The sequence below is a fragment of the Aricia agestis genome, chromosome 11 (genome assembly GCF_905147365.1).
Source record: "Aricia agestis chromosome 11, ilAriAges1.1, whole genome shotgun sequence".
Classification (NCBI taxonomy): Eukaryota; Metazoa; Arthropoda; class Insecta; order Lepidoptera; family Lycaenidae; genus Aricia; species Aricia agestis.
This window is the reverse complement of record NC_056416.1, coordinates 7,245,075-7,265,035: the sequence shown is the minus strand read 5'-3', so window position 1 is coordinate 7,265,035 and position 19,961 is coordinate 7,245,075. Positions and strand designations below refer to the sequence as shown.

At 35.2% G+C, this 19,961-nt stretch overlaps 1 protein-coding gene across 2 annotated transcripts in view; it reads right to left on the bottom strand.

Moving 5' to 3' along the window:
* Positions 1–19,961, bottom strand: part of LOC121732127 (inositol-trisphosphate 3-kinase homolog) — a 107,111-nt gene that overhangs the window by 30,111 nt on the left and 57,039 nt on the right. The window contains exon 1 of one of the 2 annotated variants that reach the window (XM_042121935.1): positions 7,853–8,074. The exons of the other annotated variant lie outside the window; for it this stretch is intronic. Coding sequence (XP_041977869.1) covers positions 7,853–7,978 — 126 coding nt within the window. The 5' untranslated portion in view covers positions 7,979–8,074. Of the gene's footprint in view, positions 1–7,852; positions 8,075–19,961 lie in introns of those variants that run through there. 2 annotated transcript variants of the gene reach the window in all.

The window sequence follows — 19,961 nt, the reverse complement described above, 5'->3', positions numbered from 1 at the left end:
CGCTGAAAGACCAAATTTTTTTTTCACTTTTGTATAGGGAAACTCGTGACGCTAAGGCCCTTGCCCATACAAAAGTGAAAAAAAAATTTTGTCTTTCAGCGCTGCTACTTTCACAGTGAACTCTCTATAAGGAACACGGACACACCCTAAAGTATTATCACTTATTTTTGTTACACCTTGTATATAGAGTAAAAGCAGCAGCGCTGAAACATATTTTGTTTGTGATTTGTATGGGCAATCGCGCCAGCGTCATTGATTCACTTTATGCCCATCCAAAAGTTTAGAAAAAATACTTTTTCAGCGCTGCTACTTTCACAGTCAACTCTATATAATATAGGGAGTCATACGCATCCTTAAGTATTTTCACTTAAGCTCAGTATAAGTAGCAAAATATACATAAGTAAATGCAGAGTCACGATTGAAACTTATGTTAAGCTTGTTTGGTCGAAATATTTCAAGCATTAACATATTAAACTAAGCTAAAACACGTGTTTAAGCTTAGTTTAATATGTTATTATTGTTAGTATGTCGTCTGTCTGGCTTCAAGAATTGGCTACAATTTCCCAGTAGCGAATATGACGTCTACTGCAGTCTTTATTACTCGTAGGAGTTACGAACCGTAGGGGTCATCCATAAGTATGTCCCACCGAAAGCGGGTGTAGGGCTCTAAGTTTTGTAGAGCTAGAACAGGGCTCACCAAATGGCGGACTGCGGTCCGCATCCGGACGGCCGACCCATTGTATGCGGACCGAGCATTTTCGAAGGTGAACTTCGTTAAAAATAAATTTCGGTCTTGACTTACTGATGAACATCTCCAGGATTGTCAATAGCTTGCACCAATTTCACTCCAAACAATTCTCATTGATATGTAAATAAATACCTTTGTAATTGTTTAATAAATATATTTTTTATTATAAAATATCGTGCGGACCGCGAAGGTAATTTCTTTTCTTAAAATGGACCCCGAGCGAAATTAATTGGAGACCCTGCATGAGCTAGAAATTTTAAATTTTAGACGCGAGTGACGCGTGTTTCACTATAATAATTTTGCATCCACTAGGAAACTGGAAAGGTTTTTTAAATTCTACCCTCAAGGGGGAAAAAAGGGTATAGGAAAGTTTATATGTTAGGGATATCCATGCGGTTAAAGCCGCAAAATCGCTAGAATATCATGAACATTATAAACATTAATCGACGGTACGTAGGCATTACCGCCAACACAGGTTCACAACAACAAGACGTGTGCTTAAACAATTCTCAACTCTATTAAAAAGCAAATAAGGTAAAATTTAAGTTGTGAAGTGAAGTTAATTCTTGTATCAATAAATGCTCGTCTGAGCACATGTTGATACAGAGGAGGCATTATCCTTACGACTTACGGGGAATTTTAGTATCAATTCCAACTTATATTACGCGTCTGTGGATCCCTGACGTCGTGCAAACTGCAAACCGAAATCCTAAATGTTTTACTGAAATGGTTATTTCAAAACTTTTTAATCGGAACTTAACGCGACTTATTTAAGTAGTAATGCTACTACGAGTACATACTTTTTCTCGACGTTTCGGCCCCCTCCCCTCGTGACCACGGCCGTTGCAACACGGCCGAAACGTCGAGAAAAAGTATGTACTCGTAGTAGCATTACTACTTGAATAAGTAGCGTAAAGTACCGATTAAAAAGTTTTAATTATAATGCAACGCGAAAGTTTAAAATGTTATGGTTATTTCAACACCAGGATAATCGTATTTAGTAAAAATGGCAAGACCTTGCAAGTTGCAAGTAGGCAATTTGCGTTGAGTTTTGCAGTGCGTTTTGCAGTGTTCCATAAAAATAAGTTATGGATTTTATTCCATAAAATAAAAGGTTACACATTTTGTTTGTTGTGTAATCCGTTATCATAAAACTTTAGGCACCATTGACCCACCAACATAAGTCCAAGGACGCCGAATATTATTTAAATGGATCGCTGGACTTCAAAGAGGCCAGATATGTCAATCGCGATTGATTAGTTCACTATAACTTAAATTTGCATAACAGTTAGATGCTTATCGAATTGAATTTAGTGCCGGCAAACTTCAATTGCTCCTGTGACTTGAATAAAACATAATGCAAAGGCGAAAAACATTTTAATTTATTATTTCATATTATAACTATTTCTATATAATGGTTTAAGCCAATTTGAGCGGGGTGCCTTAAAGTCAAACCTGGGTTGTACATCGTCTTTAATCCGTATTTAATCCTGGTTTAAGATTAACCCAGATCTGCAAGTAGGCTTTTACAAAAAGCCCCATGTATGGAAAAACGGCGGAGTGGACTCCTCTTAAGCAGACGCTTAAGAGGAGTCCACTCCGCCGTTTTTCCATACAAACGTTGTTGGATAATCCCTGGATAATGCCGGTAGAGTTATGATATTTTTCCTGAATATCTATGGCCACTATTAGCATGTCCCTATGTTTTCCTTTTTTTCATAATTTTATTATTAAAAAAGATAAGAACGTCCAAAACCCAAAAAATGGCCAGATTTTCCGTGTTGATTTTCTGTGTTCAAACACCCAGAAAACAAAACTGGCTAAAATATCCAAAAAAAAATAAAACATAGGAACACAGCTCAAGCCTTGCTTTAATTCTTAATGAAAAAAGTACTTAAATCGGTTAAGTTTTGAAGAAGGAATCAGCGGACAACGAATCGAAGATTTTCTGTTCTTTTATTAGAACTTTTGTCGTGTTGTCTTTATCGCGCTCTGCGGTGGGAGACTTGAGATTGGTGAGACAGCAATACATTTTCAAATACCTATTTTCAATTTCTCTCGCCCTTGGTGTATCCTCTTAACGGGTAAGCAGGCCGTTACTCGTTAGTCGTTAAGACTGGAATGAGATGAGTCGCTTATTTCGTAGTATTTCTTATGATACATATTTAAGCAGACCTATGTTGACTCACTACCCCGATTCCGGTAATCCAATAGTAATACAGCTTAGACACGTTTTCGGTATAAAAACTACAGTATAATAAAATGTCCTCAAATGTCAAACGCAGCCTGATTGGTCAAAACCTAAAGAAAGAGTCGTTTATCCCATGTTTGGCGTAGAGAACACTATTTTGCTGTTTGATTGGATGTAGACTGGATTGAAGCTGCAAATAGAAAAAGACAAATAACTAAGCAGCTTAGGGCTTGTTAAACATATATTTTAATGAGCAAGGCTTGCTTCTTATCTATAAAAATATTTGAGGAATAACACGGAAATTCGCGCAGTTTTGCTTCGCTAAATAAAGTAGACGTTATCAGTTAATTTTTGCAAAAACTGATAATTTGTCCAGAAAGTTGTATACGGGTACAAGAAAATTGAAAACAATAATTTAAAAAGATAAAACCGACTTCATAATTGTACGTAATTGATAATTAAAATTACATCTCAAAAACTACTGAAACGATTTTGATGAAACTTGCAGTATTTCCTAAGTTAGAACAATACTTAGTACAAAAAAAAGAATAACTCAAATCGAACTTATAGTTCCGGAGATATACGAACACAAACACAAAAACATACATATTATGTATAGGTATACAATTATACAATATACTTACATATTATACTTTTGAAATTGGGCACATTTGTTCAGACGCTGATATAGACTAACATCAATATGCTCACAAAATTTCATGAGAATCGTTCAAGCCGTTTCGGAGGAGTACGGGAACGAACATTGTGACACGAGAATTTTATATACATATAAGATAATATAAGAAATCGAAACGTTTAACAACATGAGTCATTACAACATTATTAATGTAATTTATTTAATAAATTTATATCAACAGCCTCCAACAAAAGGAGTGCAGCAGTTCAATCTTGCGTTAGTTACTAATTCCTATACAATGTGTCCCGACACCGGTGTCCGATCCTTTAATGTCGTGAATCGTGTCGTGAATCTACAAATTGGCTCTCAAATGTATGGACTCTGGTTTAATAAGCCTCAAACACAATTTATTATATATTTTTTTAAGGTATACCCATGTACTATCAGAGAAGTTGATTCCTATGCAAATCGGGGACCTAAATAGTTTGGTCGCGTTACGTCAAACCCAGCTGACAGATCATAATTAACATTGAATTGACATATTCGACCAAATAACGTTGGTCTGTCAATTGCATAGGAATGAACTTCCTCGATGGTACATTAATCATTACTAGAGATCGCCCAATGGTCGAAATTCGACCTTAGTTTCAACGACATTGGACTACTACCAAAAATATTGACTTTATCATATTTTTTTCAACTCTCGTCTCTGGGACTCAGCTGATCTCAGACTGGCTATATTTTTTATAGTATCTAAGATTCAATAAAAAAAACTATAATCCATTTTCAATTTGTCACCTTGTTGTCAACAGACTTCAATCATAAATAAAAGAGTATAATTCATATGTATAGGCGTATCACTCAAAAATCTATCATTCTTCCTAGTGTGTGTGTTTTAGTCTGTCTGTCCGCGGTTTTGCTCAGAGACTATAGGACCTATAAAGCTATGATTCGGCATTAATGCATATATTAATGATGCCGACTGGTGGTATATAAAATTATTAAAACATATTTTTTATACTCGTGAAGCGGGGATGCTGCTCTTTCAATCAGTCGGTGGTTTGCTGACATTGTCTGTGTAATATGTCAATCCATAACATACTTAGGCTTAAAACCGGCCAAGTGCGGGTCCTGCCACGTGCAATATATAGGGTTTCGTAGTACCACTAGTTTTTGATAATTTTTGTATGGTCAATGAATGTACATTTAAATTTTAAAATTTGTATATGTGCATATAATATGCTGTTATTATACATAAACTAGCATATTCTTTTTTACTACACTAGTATTATAGCGAGTTTAAACGAAATGGCAAATATTTTAATTGAAGGATAAACCATGATTCATAATAATATACTGATTTATTACCATGTAAAATTAGTTATTGATTACGTGTTACCTGTATTATTATGTACTAGATGTTCCGTGCGGCTTCACCCGCGTAATTTAGGAATGTCACGGAAACCGTACTTACATTTTTTCGCAAAAAAAGAAACCTATGTCCTTTCACGTGGTCTATTCTTCATGTGTGCCAAATAACATAAAAATTGCTCCAGTACGTTCAAATAAGCCCTTTCAAATAATTTGCCCCGTTTCTTCAATACTTTCCTCTATTTCTTCGCTCCTATTAGTATTAGCGTAATAAAATATAGCCTATAGCCTTTCTTGATAAGTAGGCTATCTAACACTGAAAGAATTTTTCCAATCAAACTAGTAGTTTCTGAGATTAGCGCGTTCAAATAAGAAATTTCAAATAATTTCTCCCGTTTTTTCCACACTTTTCACTATTCCTTCGCTCCTATTAGTCTTAGCCCGATAAAATATAGCATATAGCCTTCCTCGATAAATAGGCTATCTAACACTGAAAGAATTTTTCAAATCGGACTAATAGTTCCTGAGATTAGCGCGTTCAAATAAGCCCTTTCAAATAATTTCCCCCCGTTTTCTCCACACTTTCCTCTATTTCTTCGCTCCTATTAGTATAAGCGTAATAAAATATAGCCTATAGCCTTCCTCGATAAATGGGCTATCTAACATTGAAGGAATTTTTCAAATCGGACCAGTAGTTCCTGAGATTAGCGCGTTCAAACAAACAAACAAACAAACTCTTCCCAATTATAAGATTAGTATAGATTCTGTAGGCATACTTGGCAATTGAGTGTAGGACGTAACTGGTCAACAGTCGTCCTCAGTCGAATGACGCATTTCAACATTTCTAAGGACGGAACAACCTAAATTATCATAAATTGAACGATCATTAAAAGAAGGTTGTGTATAATTATTGAATAAATGAATAATTTACTTACGTTTTAGCGATAATTCTAGTCGAGTAGGCATTGTTATTAAGTCTTCTATATTAAAATAAATTCTTTCATTTTAAGTGATTACTGAACATGAAAGAGATTATGTATTGGTTCTTAGCTCTTGCTTGCCTTTAGGTGTCGTAAGAATACGAAAATACCTCAGATCAAATAAAAAAGTATAGATAAAGTTCTAAGAACTACAAACAGTGCCCGGTCAAATGTAATTACACGGTGTCACGCACACATATTTAACTAACTACGCCTTACTTAGTGGAGCGAGCTGTTGCGGTGTGTGATTTTATATGTATGTGGTGCATTGCACCTGGCGCTCTACATACATAGCAAACGCAGCTTTCTCGACCTTCATATTTCTATATTGTTCTAAATGCTGCTCACATTTGTAAAATAAGCTTAATATCAGTAGTATTTTGACGACCTCTGTGGCTCAGTGGTGAGCGCGTTGGTAGCTCAAGCCGGGGGTCGCAGGTTCGAATCCCGCCGACGGAACAAAAAGATTTTCAAAGTTCCTGGGTCATGGATGTGTATTAAATATGTGTATCATATAATAAAAATCTTAAATATATGTATAGTATAAAAAGTATTAAATGTATATCCGTTGTCTGGTACCTGTAACACAAGTCCTTCAGGTACTTAGCACGGGGCCAGACTGACGTGGTGTGAAGCGTCCAAACATATTATTATTATTATTATTATCAAGAGAAACTCGAAACCTCGTGAGGCCAGACTATTCCAAATAGAAACTCACTGATAGGGCGTGGGAGCAGTCACATGGTGTGAATGTTTATCTAGCTGATAAACATTTAGTACCTATAAAGTGGTATAAACTATATATTCAAACGTTACATTAATAATGGCATTGGCTACACGAAAACCCTGATTAATAGAGACTGGGCGAAAATTCCCGAAAGTCAGGTACAATTGCTAACTTTGCCCTACCCAAAAAAAAAATATACTGCGACAATGTTGATTATAATTTAATAGTGGGTTTGCCTTGATGATGATATCGAATAAGATGATGCTAATAATATTATCTCTAAAACACGCAGGCACGAAATGTTTTTAACAATCTGTATCCGGCCGGATGTACCCCTATCCGGTGATATTAAACAAAGCAAAATATTTTATCTAACGTCAAATTATTTTTAATTGATGCTCTATAAAACGTTGTACGACTGAAAAATGTAGAGCTTTTAATTATGTTTTAAATGTTGAAAACAGTATAGTAATATAATTTTAAACAAAGACTTCATCTGAAATCTAGAAATGGATTTATAAGGAACACGGTTGCGTATTAAGTATTTACTATATTTTATCAGGTGCATTTAATAATTATGATAATATAACATGTTACGTAACATACCCATAAAAATTATACACGGAATTTATATTACATATTTTTTCTAAGTACTTTTATTAATAATTATAATATTTTCAATGCTGCGTATTACGTATGACTCGTATGAGATAAAAAAAATAGTAAACAAAGACTCAGTTGTTAATAATAATGATTATATTTGATCTAATTTAGAATTAGGTAATTTAGATTAATAATAATGATGAATGAGTGTTCTTAATGAAAACTTCAAATGGTTAGGTTAGTATTCCACGCTAACATATTATTTCGTCCAATGATATTCTATGTTACTAACGATTTCGTCATGAAATCAAAGCGTCTAAAACACAAAGAGCTTTCCAGAAACCGTGATTTTATGCGCTCTATTGATTGTGCGTTGCAGCTTTAAACAAGAATTTAATGTACCCTTAAAAAATAGCTCACAAAATGAAAAGAATACCGATCGTCAAATATTCACACTAAGAATTTTTTCTCAGACACATTTGAATAGGAAAAACGTAAAACCCATGAATACGGATTACGGGGTAGTTGAACTGTCGATTCCAATAAATCAGACACGTCTTGACTCCTAATGTATCGCTATACTATTTCCGCTTACTTTTTCCTTCGCGGTGAATCGTTTCAAATCGATTAACTTCTGGTACTGCCGCAGGGCGCGCATGTAGAGCCGGTCGGGGAGGTCGGCCGGGATGAACCTGCCGGCTGTCACTTTGGTCCCATCCATTACACTGCACAAATCGCACACATCCAGCGAGTTCTAATTTATTAATTGCGAATCGCGCGTCCGAAGTGAGCGTCGCATGCACGTAGAACTGACGTAGACGGTAGAGTCGACCTCGCGCACGCGCGTACCCTTAACGCTACAAAGTAGGGAGGCCAATTTTAACTTTCTCCGTTTCGAGACGCGGCCGCTGACCTGACCCGCTTTTTTAAATAAATCACGACTACGCAAGTCATCGTCCTATACTATTGTAATTTCATTTAAAAGGTCATTTTGTCTGTCAATAAGCCTCACTAAAACACGGCCAAGTGCGTGTCGTGCCACGCGCAATATAGGGTTCAACATCATCTCAGTCACGTTCAAAGGAATTTGAACGAAAATTCCTTTATACTTCTCCGAATACATTTTTTGTTGATCGACTATTCAATAACTTCTGAAGTCTTCTTAGCCGTGATAGTTTTACTTTTAAATTCAGCATATTTCCTCTCTCGTAAATTTTTTCACATTTCCAAAATCAACCGTTTAGCTGGTAGAAGGGGGGAACACTGGAATCTAACGATTTTTTCCACTTTAAAACTTCATAATATATTATATACCATTTTGTCGGCATCATTATAATGTGCATTCATGCCGAATTACAGCTTTGTAGGCCTTATAGTCTCTGGTCTAAACCGCGGACGGACAGTCCGAAACTTTACCTACCTTGTTGACTACGGAACACTAAAAAAGTGTTCTGATCGGTTCCTATACAATCAACAGTAATAATTGTTTGTTTATGAAGTTATATAAATACATCACGTTGCTTATGACGGTGTTCCCCAGCTGCAGCTAGTTAGTGTATGTTTAACACATATTTTGAATTGGCTAGTCCTAATGAACAACGTGAATGGTAGTATGACGTCGATGAAATCAGGATGTCCAAAGAAGCATGTCCGGTTTTTTGTAGTCCAATACGTGATGGGACCAAGTTAATAGCACTCGTTTCCGGACTCCACAGACATTCCAAAGAAGTTACTTTTTATGAGAACTTTTCGGTAAAGTTCTAGAAACTCAAGTATTTTAATTATTAAAAAAATATTTTTAAAGATTTTGTTGTTTTTTTTTTATAAAGTAAAGAAGTTACTTAGCTATAAGTTCAAGTATAAAAAAGTGAAAAAGAGTGTGCCCGGCAAGTGCGCATATATAATTCCAAAATAATAATTATTGATGAAGCAGGCCCTAATCGTATAAAATGCACCACGGGTTCATTCACCATTCCACATATTTATTAATGTTGAATCTAGGACGTTCGCTGGAAGTTGTAAAACGCGATAGTAGAATATTTCAACACAACTGCAGGTTTCTCACACTGGCTATCGAATTTTGTCATAACTTTGTAGCAAAAGTATTTTTGTGAGCCTTAAAATACATAGTTTAAGTAATATTATTTGGACTCTGATATGCATTTGTGTATCATCCCACAAAAAATACGTAATGAGTTATGGATGCAGGTATGTTCTTTAGATCATTTGGAACAAGACTGCATTCATAACTCAACAAAAAAAATGTGTGGGCTAGTACACAAATGCTTAACAGCGACCATTTATCACTCAAACTTTACTAAGATCTCTAATCCACAACACAATAATACTTAATATCAACGCAAAAAAATGAACTGTACAATATGTAGCTCTACTGCAGTCTATATTCTTTTTGAAGTTAAAATAATTGCTACGAATAAAATCAGTTTTATAAAACTTTATAAATAACACTTCGGATATTAATTATTTTTGCAATTTAAAAATGTAAACAAAACAATTTACTGTTGAAACTTACATTCATCAACAGAGCTTCCATAGTTGCATACATAACCTCAAAACCGAAACACCATGCACTTTTAGTTCAGTTTAAATAATTATCTTCACGATACAAGTTTATAACACACGAACTAAACTCATATAAACTTATCACAAACTAGTTTAAGCAATATTTTACTGTATTTACTCTCGTTAATTCTTTGCAAATCAAAATCAGCTTAGTTTATCTCCCGTCTTCCCTCTTCCCGGGCCATGGCGGTTCTTATTATAGAGATCGGAATGCACAGAGTGAAACGGTAAATCAACCTTACCTCCTCGAGCGAATCATAGACTATAGAGCGTAGAGCTTAGCGAATTCATAAATCGAATTGAATACAAATTGTAATTTCATACTTCAATATTTCATAGCTAAAAGCAAGAGTTATTTTAGCAGTTACAATAATTATGATTGTACAATGTACGTACAGTGTTATGTTTTTAACTTTTGATAATTAGTTGTGCAGTAATAGTGTGCAGGTCAGGGACAAGTTTAACCACAGAGTTTAACGTACAAACGGATAAGACCGTCCATTAAGATAACATTAAAAGGAAACGAAAGTGGAAGTTGTAAATACAAATGTCAGCCGCTTTCTTTAAACTAGTTTTAAAAGTAAGTTGACAATACTAATTTGCTGATTTTCTCTTCGTTTGGAGATCGACTTTAAAACATTCTTTTAGAAGTAACATGCTTGATAAACTTCTAAATGATGTATGATAATTAGTAACGGAACCGTCGCTTAGAAGACTTCCGAATTAAATAAAATACAGACATGGTTCGCTTCCAGCCAAACGGACGTAAGTTTTTAGGGTGATAAACCCTAATAAAGAGACTGCACTTGGTTGAATAGAGATGTATCGTCAATGCAATCCCTAAGAAACATTAAGCTCATGCTATTAATTGTTGGTGTGCACGTGTATTTAAAGTAAGATAAGCGTATGAAACATTACCCCTATCAGTTACTTACATAATATGATACGAAATTCAAGCTTAGTACGTTTCTTAGATTGGCGTCACACTAGTCACTAGCAACCTTCGGGCTGCGCTGGCGCAGCTCAATGTCGACCAATTCACTAATCCATTCAAAAACAACTCATTTATATACACAGTGCGTTTATAAATACCTATTAACTGACCGTATTCTATACTACTTGAATTCTAGAACATTTTAAGCGATCAATACTCTCAGGTAATAAAAGCAGTTTTTTGTCCGCAAAAGTAGCCTAACGATAACATTTTTTTACTTCAAAAATCGAATTTTACCAAAAAGATTTGTATTCGGCACTGGCCGAACACAAATCTTTAAGTATACAATGTATTGTGTAATATAAAAAAAATATATTCCAAATTCAAAACTGTTGACAGGCGACAGCATAAATTCATAACTTGTTCACGCGAAGGTACGACGCATGCGGCGTCCCAGGTACATGGGATTGTATAAAATTTTAGAATATGACAGGACCATATGTTATACCGAGTGACCCTGTAGGCATTGACGTCAATAGCACACACATCTTCTGCGTCCCACAACCAACGGCTTGTAAACAATATTTTATTACTTCGCGTTGTAACTACATACATTTACCGCACTGTAAAGAGGTTCTTTCGCATGATATTATATAATACTAGATGTCCCGCGCGGCTTCGCCCGCGTAAATTAGAAATTTTACAGAATCCGTAGGTACATTTTCCCATAAAAAATATTTCCCCCGTTTTTCCCACATTTTCCTGAGTTTCTTCTGTCGTATTAGTCTTAGAGTAATAATATAATATAACCTTCTCGATAAATGATGAGTCTTACTCGATAAATGATCTATCTAACACTGAGATAAGTTTTTAAATCGGACCTGTAGTTTCTGAGATTGACGCGTTCAAGCAAACATACTCTTCAGGTTTATAATATTAGGTAGATATAGATTTTTTTTAATTATCGCTTGACAAACTCGAGTCTCGATCTAAAAGACTATGAAATGGTATAATATGGTAGTGATGATGATGATGATGATGATGATGATGATGATGATGATGAAGAATGTAATTTGCATAGTAGCATATGCTTTCTGTTCTTAAAACAACGCCGAAACTCCCAAACTTGTATCTATAAAGAATCAGGAATTCTCTCAGCACCTTCCGAACCACGGTATACCAGGTATATCTCGGTGCAAAATCTTACTTGTTGGTAGCATATGCTTAGAATACTTCTCACGAAACCGAAGTCACCATATGTTTCCCTATAAGTTTTGAGGAGTTCCCTCGATTACTTATGGATCCTTCATCAGATCACCACTTTTCTGAATATAATACCAAATTGGGATGATACCCTATATACCAAAAGAAAAATTTTGAAAATCGGTTAACAAACGGCGGAGTAATCGTTGAATATAAGAAAACGAACATAACACCTCCCCCATTTTGAAAGTCGGTTAAAATTGTAGCCTATGTGTTATTTATTTAATATTTTAATCAGCACATGAATTGAATAACAAAATTTTTTTCAAATTAATCGTAGCACCATCTGTCAGGACTCAGGACAAACTAAAATTGAAATAGAATAATATTGAATGCGATGATAGCGCCGTCCGCCGGATCTAATGTAAAACATTCCAAAATCAACAACTCCTTATAAATAAGAAATTAATTGAAAAAACATTTTCCAGTAGACCAAACTGTAAATCTAAACCATTCTCGAATCTCCACGAACACACACAAAAAATTTCATCAAAATTGGTCCAGTCGTTTAGGAGGAGTTCAGTCACATACACACGCACACAAGAAATATATATATTAAGATAATTATTATTATGTTTAAAATTATCTACTAACATGAGGACTGATGTTAATGGCTTCTGAGGTTATTAGGTATGTGGAATTGGCCAACCCTTGCATTACGTTCAATTAAAAAACATGGGGCCATGGGTTATGCCGTATGCCAAAGTTATTTTTAATACTTTTTAGTTATTAAGTACGGTACCTAATGTTATGTATGCTCAGAACAGGAAAATAAGTACGTATGTTTCTATGCTTTACTTATTTCTTTCTAATAATTGACACGCGATAAACATTTTTGTCATATTTTTGTTAACAAAAAATTTATAAACATCCTACAAACATCTAATATATATTTTTAATTCAACAAGCTGTTGTTATGAGTTATATGACAATGTTGTCAGCGGCTTGAATTGTGCTACTTACAGTTTTTCAAGAAAGTGAAGAAATTAAAAAGTGGCAACATCGTAGTGTCATCCCTTTCAAATCAATCTAAGAAAAAAGGGATGACACTATGATGTTGCCACTTTTTAATTTCTTCACTTTTTTGACGGACTGTATTTTTCCCGACATAATTATATGACCACTCTATGACTATGATGATAATCGCAAAGTACAGCAAAGAGGTATAAGATTAGCCACTTTGAGCTTGAGATGGCGGCAAAAAGTACACTTTGAGGATGTGGTAAAAAGAATTGGAAAGCTTGTGAATGTTTGTTACCAAGTCAATTGCCAAAAAAGTCACCTTCACCGGATTCTTGGGTTTTACTTCAATATTCATAAAAAAGCGAATACGTTATTGGAAAATACAGACTACTTTAAATGGAGGTTCAAACTTCAATAGTCAATCGCCGATTCACCTATTGCCTATTGGCTGTTGCTTAAACAATCACGGATCTAATAAAAAAAACTTGTAAAAACTGAATTTTTCACACATAAATAACAATGAATTACTAACAACTTTAATTTTACATTTTTTTTTTTATGAAATAAGGGGGCAAACGAGCAAACGGGTCACCTGATGGAAAGCAACTTCCGTCGCCCATGGACACTCACAGCATCAGAAGAGCTGCAAGTGTGTTGCCGACCTTTTAAGAGGGAATAGGGTAATAGGGGAGGGTAGGGAAGGGAAGGGAAGGGAAGAGGGTAGGGGTTAGGGGATTGGGCCTCCGGTAAACTCACTCACTCGGCGAAACACAGCGCAAGCGCTGTTTCACGCCGGTTTTCTGTGAGAACGTGGTATTTATCCGGTCGAGCCGGCCCATTCGTGCCGAAGCATGGCTTTCCCACGTATACATTACATTACATTATGATAATGTAAGGCGTCAGACATTTAAATCACTTTGTATGTATAATACTTATCTATTTATTCAACTTATAAGCGTAAGTGTCATTAGGAGTGGAATGGGTAAAGTATAAACAATTTTGAAGTGAATTTTTTTTTTTGCCGCGTTGTGTGATTTGGAGTTTGGACATTGTCACAGAATATTTTTTTATTACATACAGTGCAGTGTTAGATAGCCCATTTATCGAGGAAGGCTATAGGCTGTTCATGTTCAGACTTGAAAGAATATTTTTTTAACTTCACGAAATAGTTTGTTTCGACTTTCGAGTCAAAATGCAAACAACCTAAACAAAATAAACGGGTGTATTGTCAAGTTGTTATGTAATTGACGACAAGATACAATAATACAAGGTAGATTACAAATCACAAGTCATGACATTCGCACAATCTCGTAAGAAATGAGAATCGATTATGATATGCATGCTAATATTATATTGACAATGATAATATAAAGAGGAAACATAATATTTTTAACCGACTTCCAAAAAACGAGGAGGTTATATTATGTTCGGCTGTGGATATGTTTTTTTTGTTTATTTGCGTCAAACAAGCTATATAATATATAGGCTACACTTTAAAAAAACAGAAGGCAAACGAGCAAAACGAATCTGGTTTTCCGCTTTTCATTTTTACCACAGATAGTAAACTCGTCGTTCAAAAATAGTAATAGAATTCTAAAAAATAATTATTTGATTCGACGTATAGAAAGTAAACTACAAAAAATCAACTTTTTACGGCGATAAAATGTAGGGTTCCTGTAGGATATTATAAGCATTAGGCACGTTGGCAGTTAGCACGGCATGACACCTTGTTTTATTTAAACACTCTTTCAATTCGTGTCAGTTATTTATAAATGTTTTGTTTGGACATTGATAACACTTCTTGTTTATAATTTTGATAATTATAGTTACTTATCCATTTGGATAAAAATAAAACAATAATATTTTTAGATATGATATTGAATGTACTGTCACTTCTTGGTGGAAATTCATGTTCAATTTAATAATTATACACTTGCCTTGCACTTATTCCCCTTTATTTTAATAGATCATCATCAGGTGTACTGCAGGTAATTTTAAATTTAAATTTTAAAATTACCTGCAGTAGGTACATCCGATGATAAAATAAAGTGGAATAAGTGCAAGGAAAGTATATAATTATTAAATTGATTAATATTTTTGCAAATATTTAAATACTTACCAAAAAAACACGAATAATTGTATTACAATAGTATCAATAAAAATTAAAATCAGCCAAATGTGAGTCGGACTCGCGCACGAAGGGTTCCGTACCGATACAGAGCAAAAATAGGCTAAAAAATGTGTTTTTTGTATGGGAGCCCCCCTTAAATTTTTATTTTATATTAATATTATTATTATTAAATATTAAAGTACACATAATATAACAAAAGAATGTGTAAAAAATTCAAGTGCCCTACCTCTTACCATTATTGATATAGAGCGAAAAAGGCCGAAAAAATCGCGTTTGTTGTATGGGAGCCCCCCTTAAATATTAATTTTATTTTAACTTTAACCCTTAAATTTTACTTTCCCATACAAAAAACACAATTTTTAGCCTACTTTTCCTCTGTATCGGTACGGAACCCTTAGTGCGCGAGTCCGACTCGCACTTGGCCGATTTTTATTTTGTTTAATAAATTGTTTCATAAAAGGTTAAAAGTTAACAACTATACAAAAAAATTAATTTGATTGATTTTTACAGTAAAATCGAAGTTTAATATTTAACTGATCATCTACGGTTATGCTGTTGACTGGTTTTTTGTTTAACCCGCGGGTCATCACTCAGCGTGCAATAAAGTTATCTTTATTGGCTCGAGTTCGGTTTCATCTGGTTTTCTGTCGCATGATTTATGATACGAATACATTTTCGTCATAAAATTTAATGTCTTCTGGTAAGACATGTTATGAAGAAGAATTTCGGTTGTAGAAAGTTGTGTAAGATATTTTGATACTAAATCATCGAATCACTAAGCAGAGAAATAAACATTAGTGTAAAAAATTGTAATAGATTCAAATGGTGATATTATTGGCTATTGTGTTATTGGCGCCGAAAGTTCAGACGTTTTCACGGAATGTGTTTACGAAATTTTCTATTTATCATTTGACGCAGGCGCACGCGTGGTACTGGGTACATGCATTGTTTTTGTATACTTATTGTAATTCTCTACAATTGGGTTTTCCCTGGTACTGAATAAATTGACATTGCCTAGTAGGTATTGTTTAAATACCGAGTATGCAATACATAATATGAAATTTTACAAATACAAGCGCATAATATGAAATTATACAATTAGCAAAGCGAAATTTGCTTCCATCAATGACACAGGTTATGTATAGGTTATTTAATTATACCAAGATATGTATACGAGTATGTTACCACTTTGCTAATTAGTGTTTTGAACTTATCATAATATAATTAATTGCAACTGCTAATTGAAAACGAGACTAATTAGAAAAGAACTGACGTAGGTCAGTAACTTCTATGTACTATCAGAGAAGTTGATTCCTAGGCAAATGGTGGACCAAGTAATGTGGTCGCGTTACGTCAAACCTATCCGACCGATCACAGCTAACATTGATTTGACATAAGCCGACCAAATAACGTAGGTCCGTCAACTGCCTAGGAATCAATTTCCTCGATGGTACATTTAGCAATTATTTTATTAAATCTGATTGAAGAACACTAACAGGAGATTCAATCATCGACTGAACGGGGTTCAGTATATTATTCTTATAATAATTCTCGCTGAAGAAAAGACGGGAATAGAAAATTATTATCAGTGACATTTGGAATTCACTGCCCCTCGCATTATGTATGGGTCTTAAATTGTTAGCTTCTATACATAAGTTATAGCGCATATGCAGCGGCTATTAAAACAGCAGACTACGCTTACCATACATGAATCGATCATTCCGATTAATTTATTAGCGCAGGAACGATCCAGAAAAAGGTAAACGGCCGTTCTGAGCAGGGTCGATGGGGCATTACCTTAGAGCAGGCCGTTGACGTCAATCGCACCCCATACATATTTGATGAAACATGGACGAAACGCACATACTTATGCCCCCTAATGCGAAACTAATAATAATAATAATATCTATGGACGCTTCACACCACGTCAGTCTGGCCCTGTGGTAAGTACCTGAAGGACTTGTGTTACCAGACAACGGAAATATATTTAATACTTTTATACTATACATATATTTAAGATGTTTATTATATGATACACATATTTAATACACATCCATGACCCAGGCACTTTGAAAACTTTTTGTTCCGTCGGCGGGACTCGAAACCGCGACCCCCGGCTTGTGCTACCAACGCGCTCACCACTGAGCCACAGAGGTCGTCGAAACTACGAGGTACAGGCTACAGGTACATTTGCATTGCATGCGCTCCCCAAAAAAAATTGTCGTCAGACTCATATTTATTATTATCATACTTTATTATAGGTACATTAACATTTACTACGAAATGTTGCTTCGTGACGTTCGTGTTGTAAACGTTGGAATTTTCATCTCAAGGATCAGCAGCTGCTGTCAAATATTTTAAAATGTTAAAGGGATTATTATTTATTTCCAATAAATAGTCTATGTGGGGGTTTTGGTGCTCAGTTTAAAATTCTCGTGCTGTGTGGATAGAAAATAGAAATAGAAGTACGCGTGAATCTCTCGGGCGGTTCTTAATCGTTCTACATGGGAGAGCGTGCGAGGTGCGACAGATTGAGCGTCCATGTAGGAGGTAGGATGCCGATAAGATTTACAACCCATTGTGAGTTTTACGATCTAACCGCATCGTACTATGTGTGTGGCTTTGCATCATATATTTTAGCGATGACAAAAACTTGTAGAGGCAACTTTTTAGACTCCAACGCCGATTATGTAAGGATGACCTAAACAAACTATGTTTACACTCTACACTAAGTTTGTCTGGCAGCTGGTTATATAGACCGTATGGTTTTAACGATGGACAAAACACATTCAAATGCTAAGTACCTACTCACATACGCTTTTGCTCGATCGAGCAATTACGTCCACACATTCAGCATTGCTCGATAGTTTTATTCTAAATCGATATATTATGTATTTAATTCCATCAAGCCGGCTCGATGCGAGCCTTCGAGCTTCAGTTTTGCGGTCCACACAGTAATTATTACTCGATTTGGAGTAAAACTATCGAGCAAAACCGCATGATTAGCATAAGAATAATTTTGTGATATTGTATCGCATCTTTTGTCTTGTATTCCATGTTACATAGGGTACAATAAAAACCGTCTGTTATTGTATTGTGTTAGCAAAATAATAACAGATCAATCGCTGAATGACATAACGATTGTTAACTGCAGAAAGGAATCTCACGGATACATAAGTCATGAGTCATGACTCATTTCATTAACGACAAAACATAGTAAACTGCTAAGTATGCGGCATAAAAACAATATGTAATTACAGAGCACCAGCTACTGGTGAAATAGGACACTTTATTTACCTACTTTATTGCTGTGAGCAATAACAAAAGGAATTCTTAATTTAGCACGCGTACTATGCTCGCTTATATCGATAAGATTCGCTCTACATTCAGTAGAGAATGTAAGAATATTGTGATTTCATCTTACAGTTTATAAATTCGTCAATATTAGACTTTACTTACAAGTTACACCTATCATCATCAGAAGAAATATCCTAAACGCCCAAAATAGCTCGGTTCAGTGAGTATATAAGTCAGGGTTGAGGGCCAGCTGATAACAGCTGCGTCTGCGCACCAGTCTTGTCTGCCGTAACCGGCTACTATCAGCCCGATAACCTGAACGTTGCATCATTTTAAGGACATTTCCATAAGCTCGGAAGTTACACCGTAACGGTGAAGTCAAACGAGCGTAATTTTCTTAGTCGTTCATGAATTTCCGTCACACTACATTATTTTTCATACTTATCATTTATCATATTTATTTTTCATATTTATCACTTATCAGGACCTACAAAATTACGCTCATGTAAATGAAGTAGGAATTTTCTATGAAACAATGCAGCAGAATTTCTGCCAACCGAAATCCTGCGACTCACGACTCACCAAATTATGCTCGTTTGGCTTCACCCTTATAGTTAGCCATAGCCCATACACGAGCCGTCCATTAGGAGTGGTTTCTATGCTAAATAATAAATTATGGAGTTTTTCTCCATTTACCAAACCATTTATTAGTGTTAAACAGTCGAGCCGTCCATTTGGAATGGACTATGACTAAAGGTTTGTTTAAAGTGGCCACAAGCACAAGTACAACGATTCACAGAACGATTTTAGACGACGAATTTAATACTTACAAAGGGCGGCTCGTGTATAGCCAGTTTTATTTAATGCCGCAACCCTTGAAACTTAATCATTTACTATTCGTGTGAGAAACGAATAATAATAATTATTATGATACACAGAGAAAAATCCTTATCCATATCTAAAATTTAATCTTATCTTATATATAAAATTCTCGTGTCACAATGTTAGTTACCGTACTCCTCCGAAACGGCTTTACTGATTTTTACCTATATGCATATTCAATAGGTCTGAGAATCGGCTACTGGCTACTTTTTTATTAATAAGTGCATTTGTTGAATAAATAATACATAGTTAATTATTACAACTCGAGACTGACGGCAACCTTGCACCTACCATTGTTTGTGCGACGGGATAGCGATGGACGTTGCCATGGTGCCATACTTATTTAGTCACTTCAATAAAATAATGGGCGAAATACTTTATATGGCAAAACAACGTTGCCGGGACAGCTAGTATAATAATATATTTTGTACGATGGGGTCCATCTTTCGCCAATCCAAAAAATTCAAGCATTTAAGAGTAGATTGATCATGTGTACTCAATAAATAACGCATTACTTGCTTATGTTACGACATTCTCGAAACATAGTCGGCCTAGCGCTAGCCCACAGGAGCCCCTGGTCAATATCATTTGGGACCAACCATGTGTAGTTTTTGTACCATCGAGGATTCCTGGCAGTTCACAGACCCACGT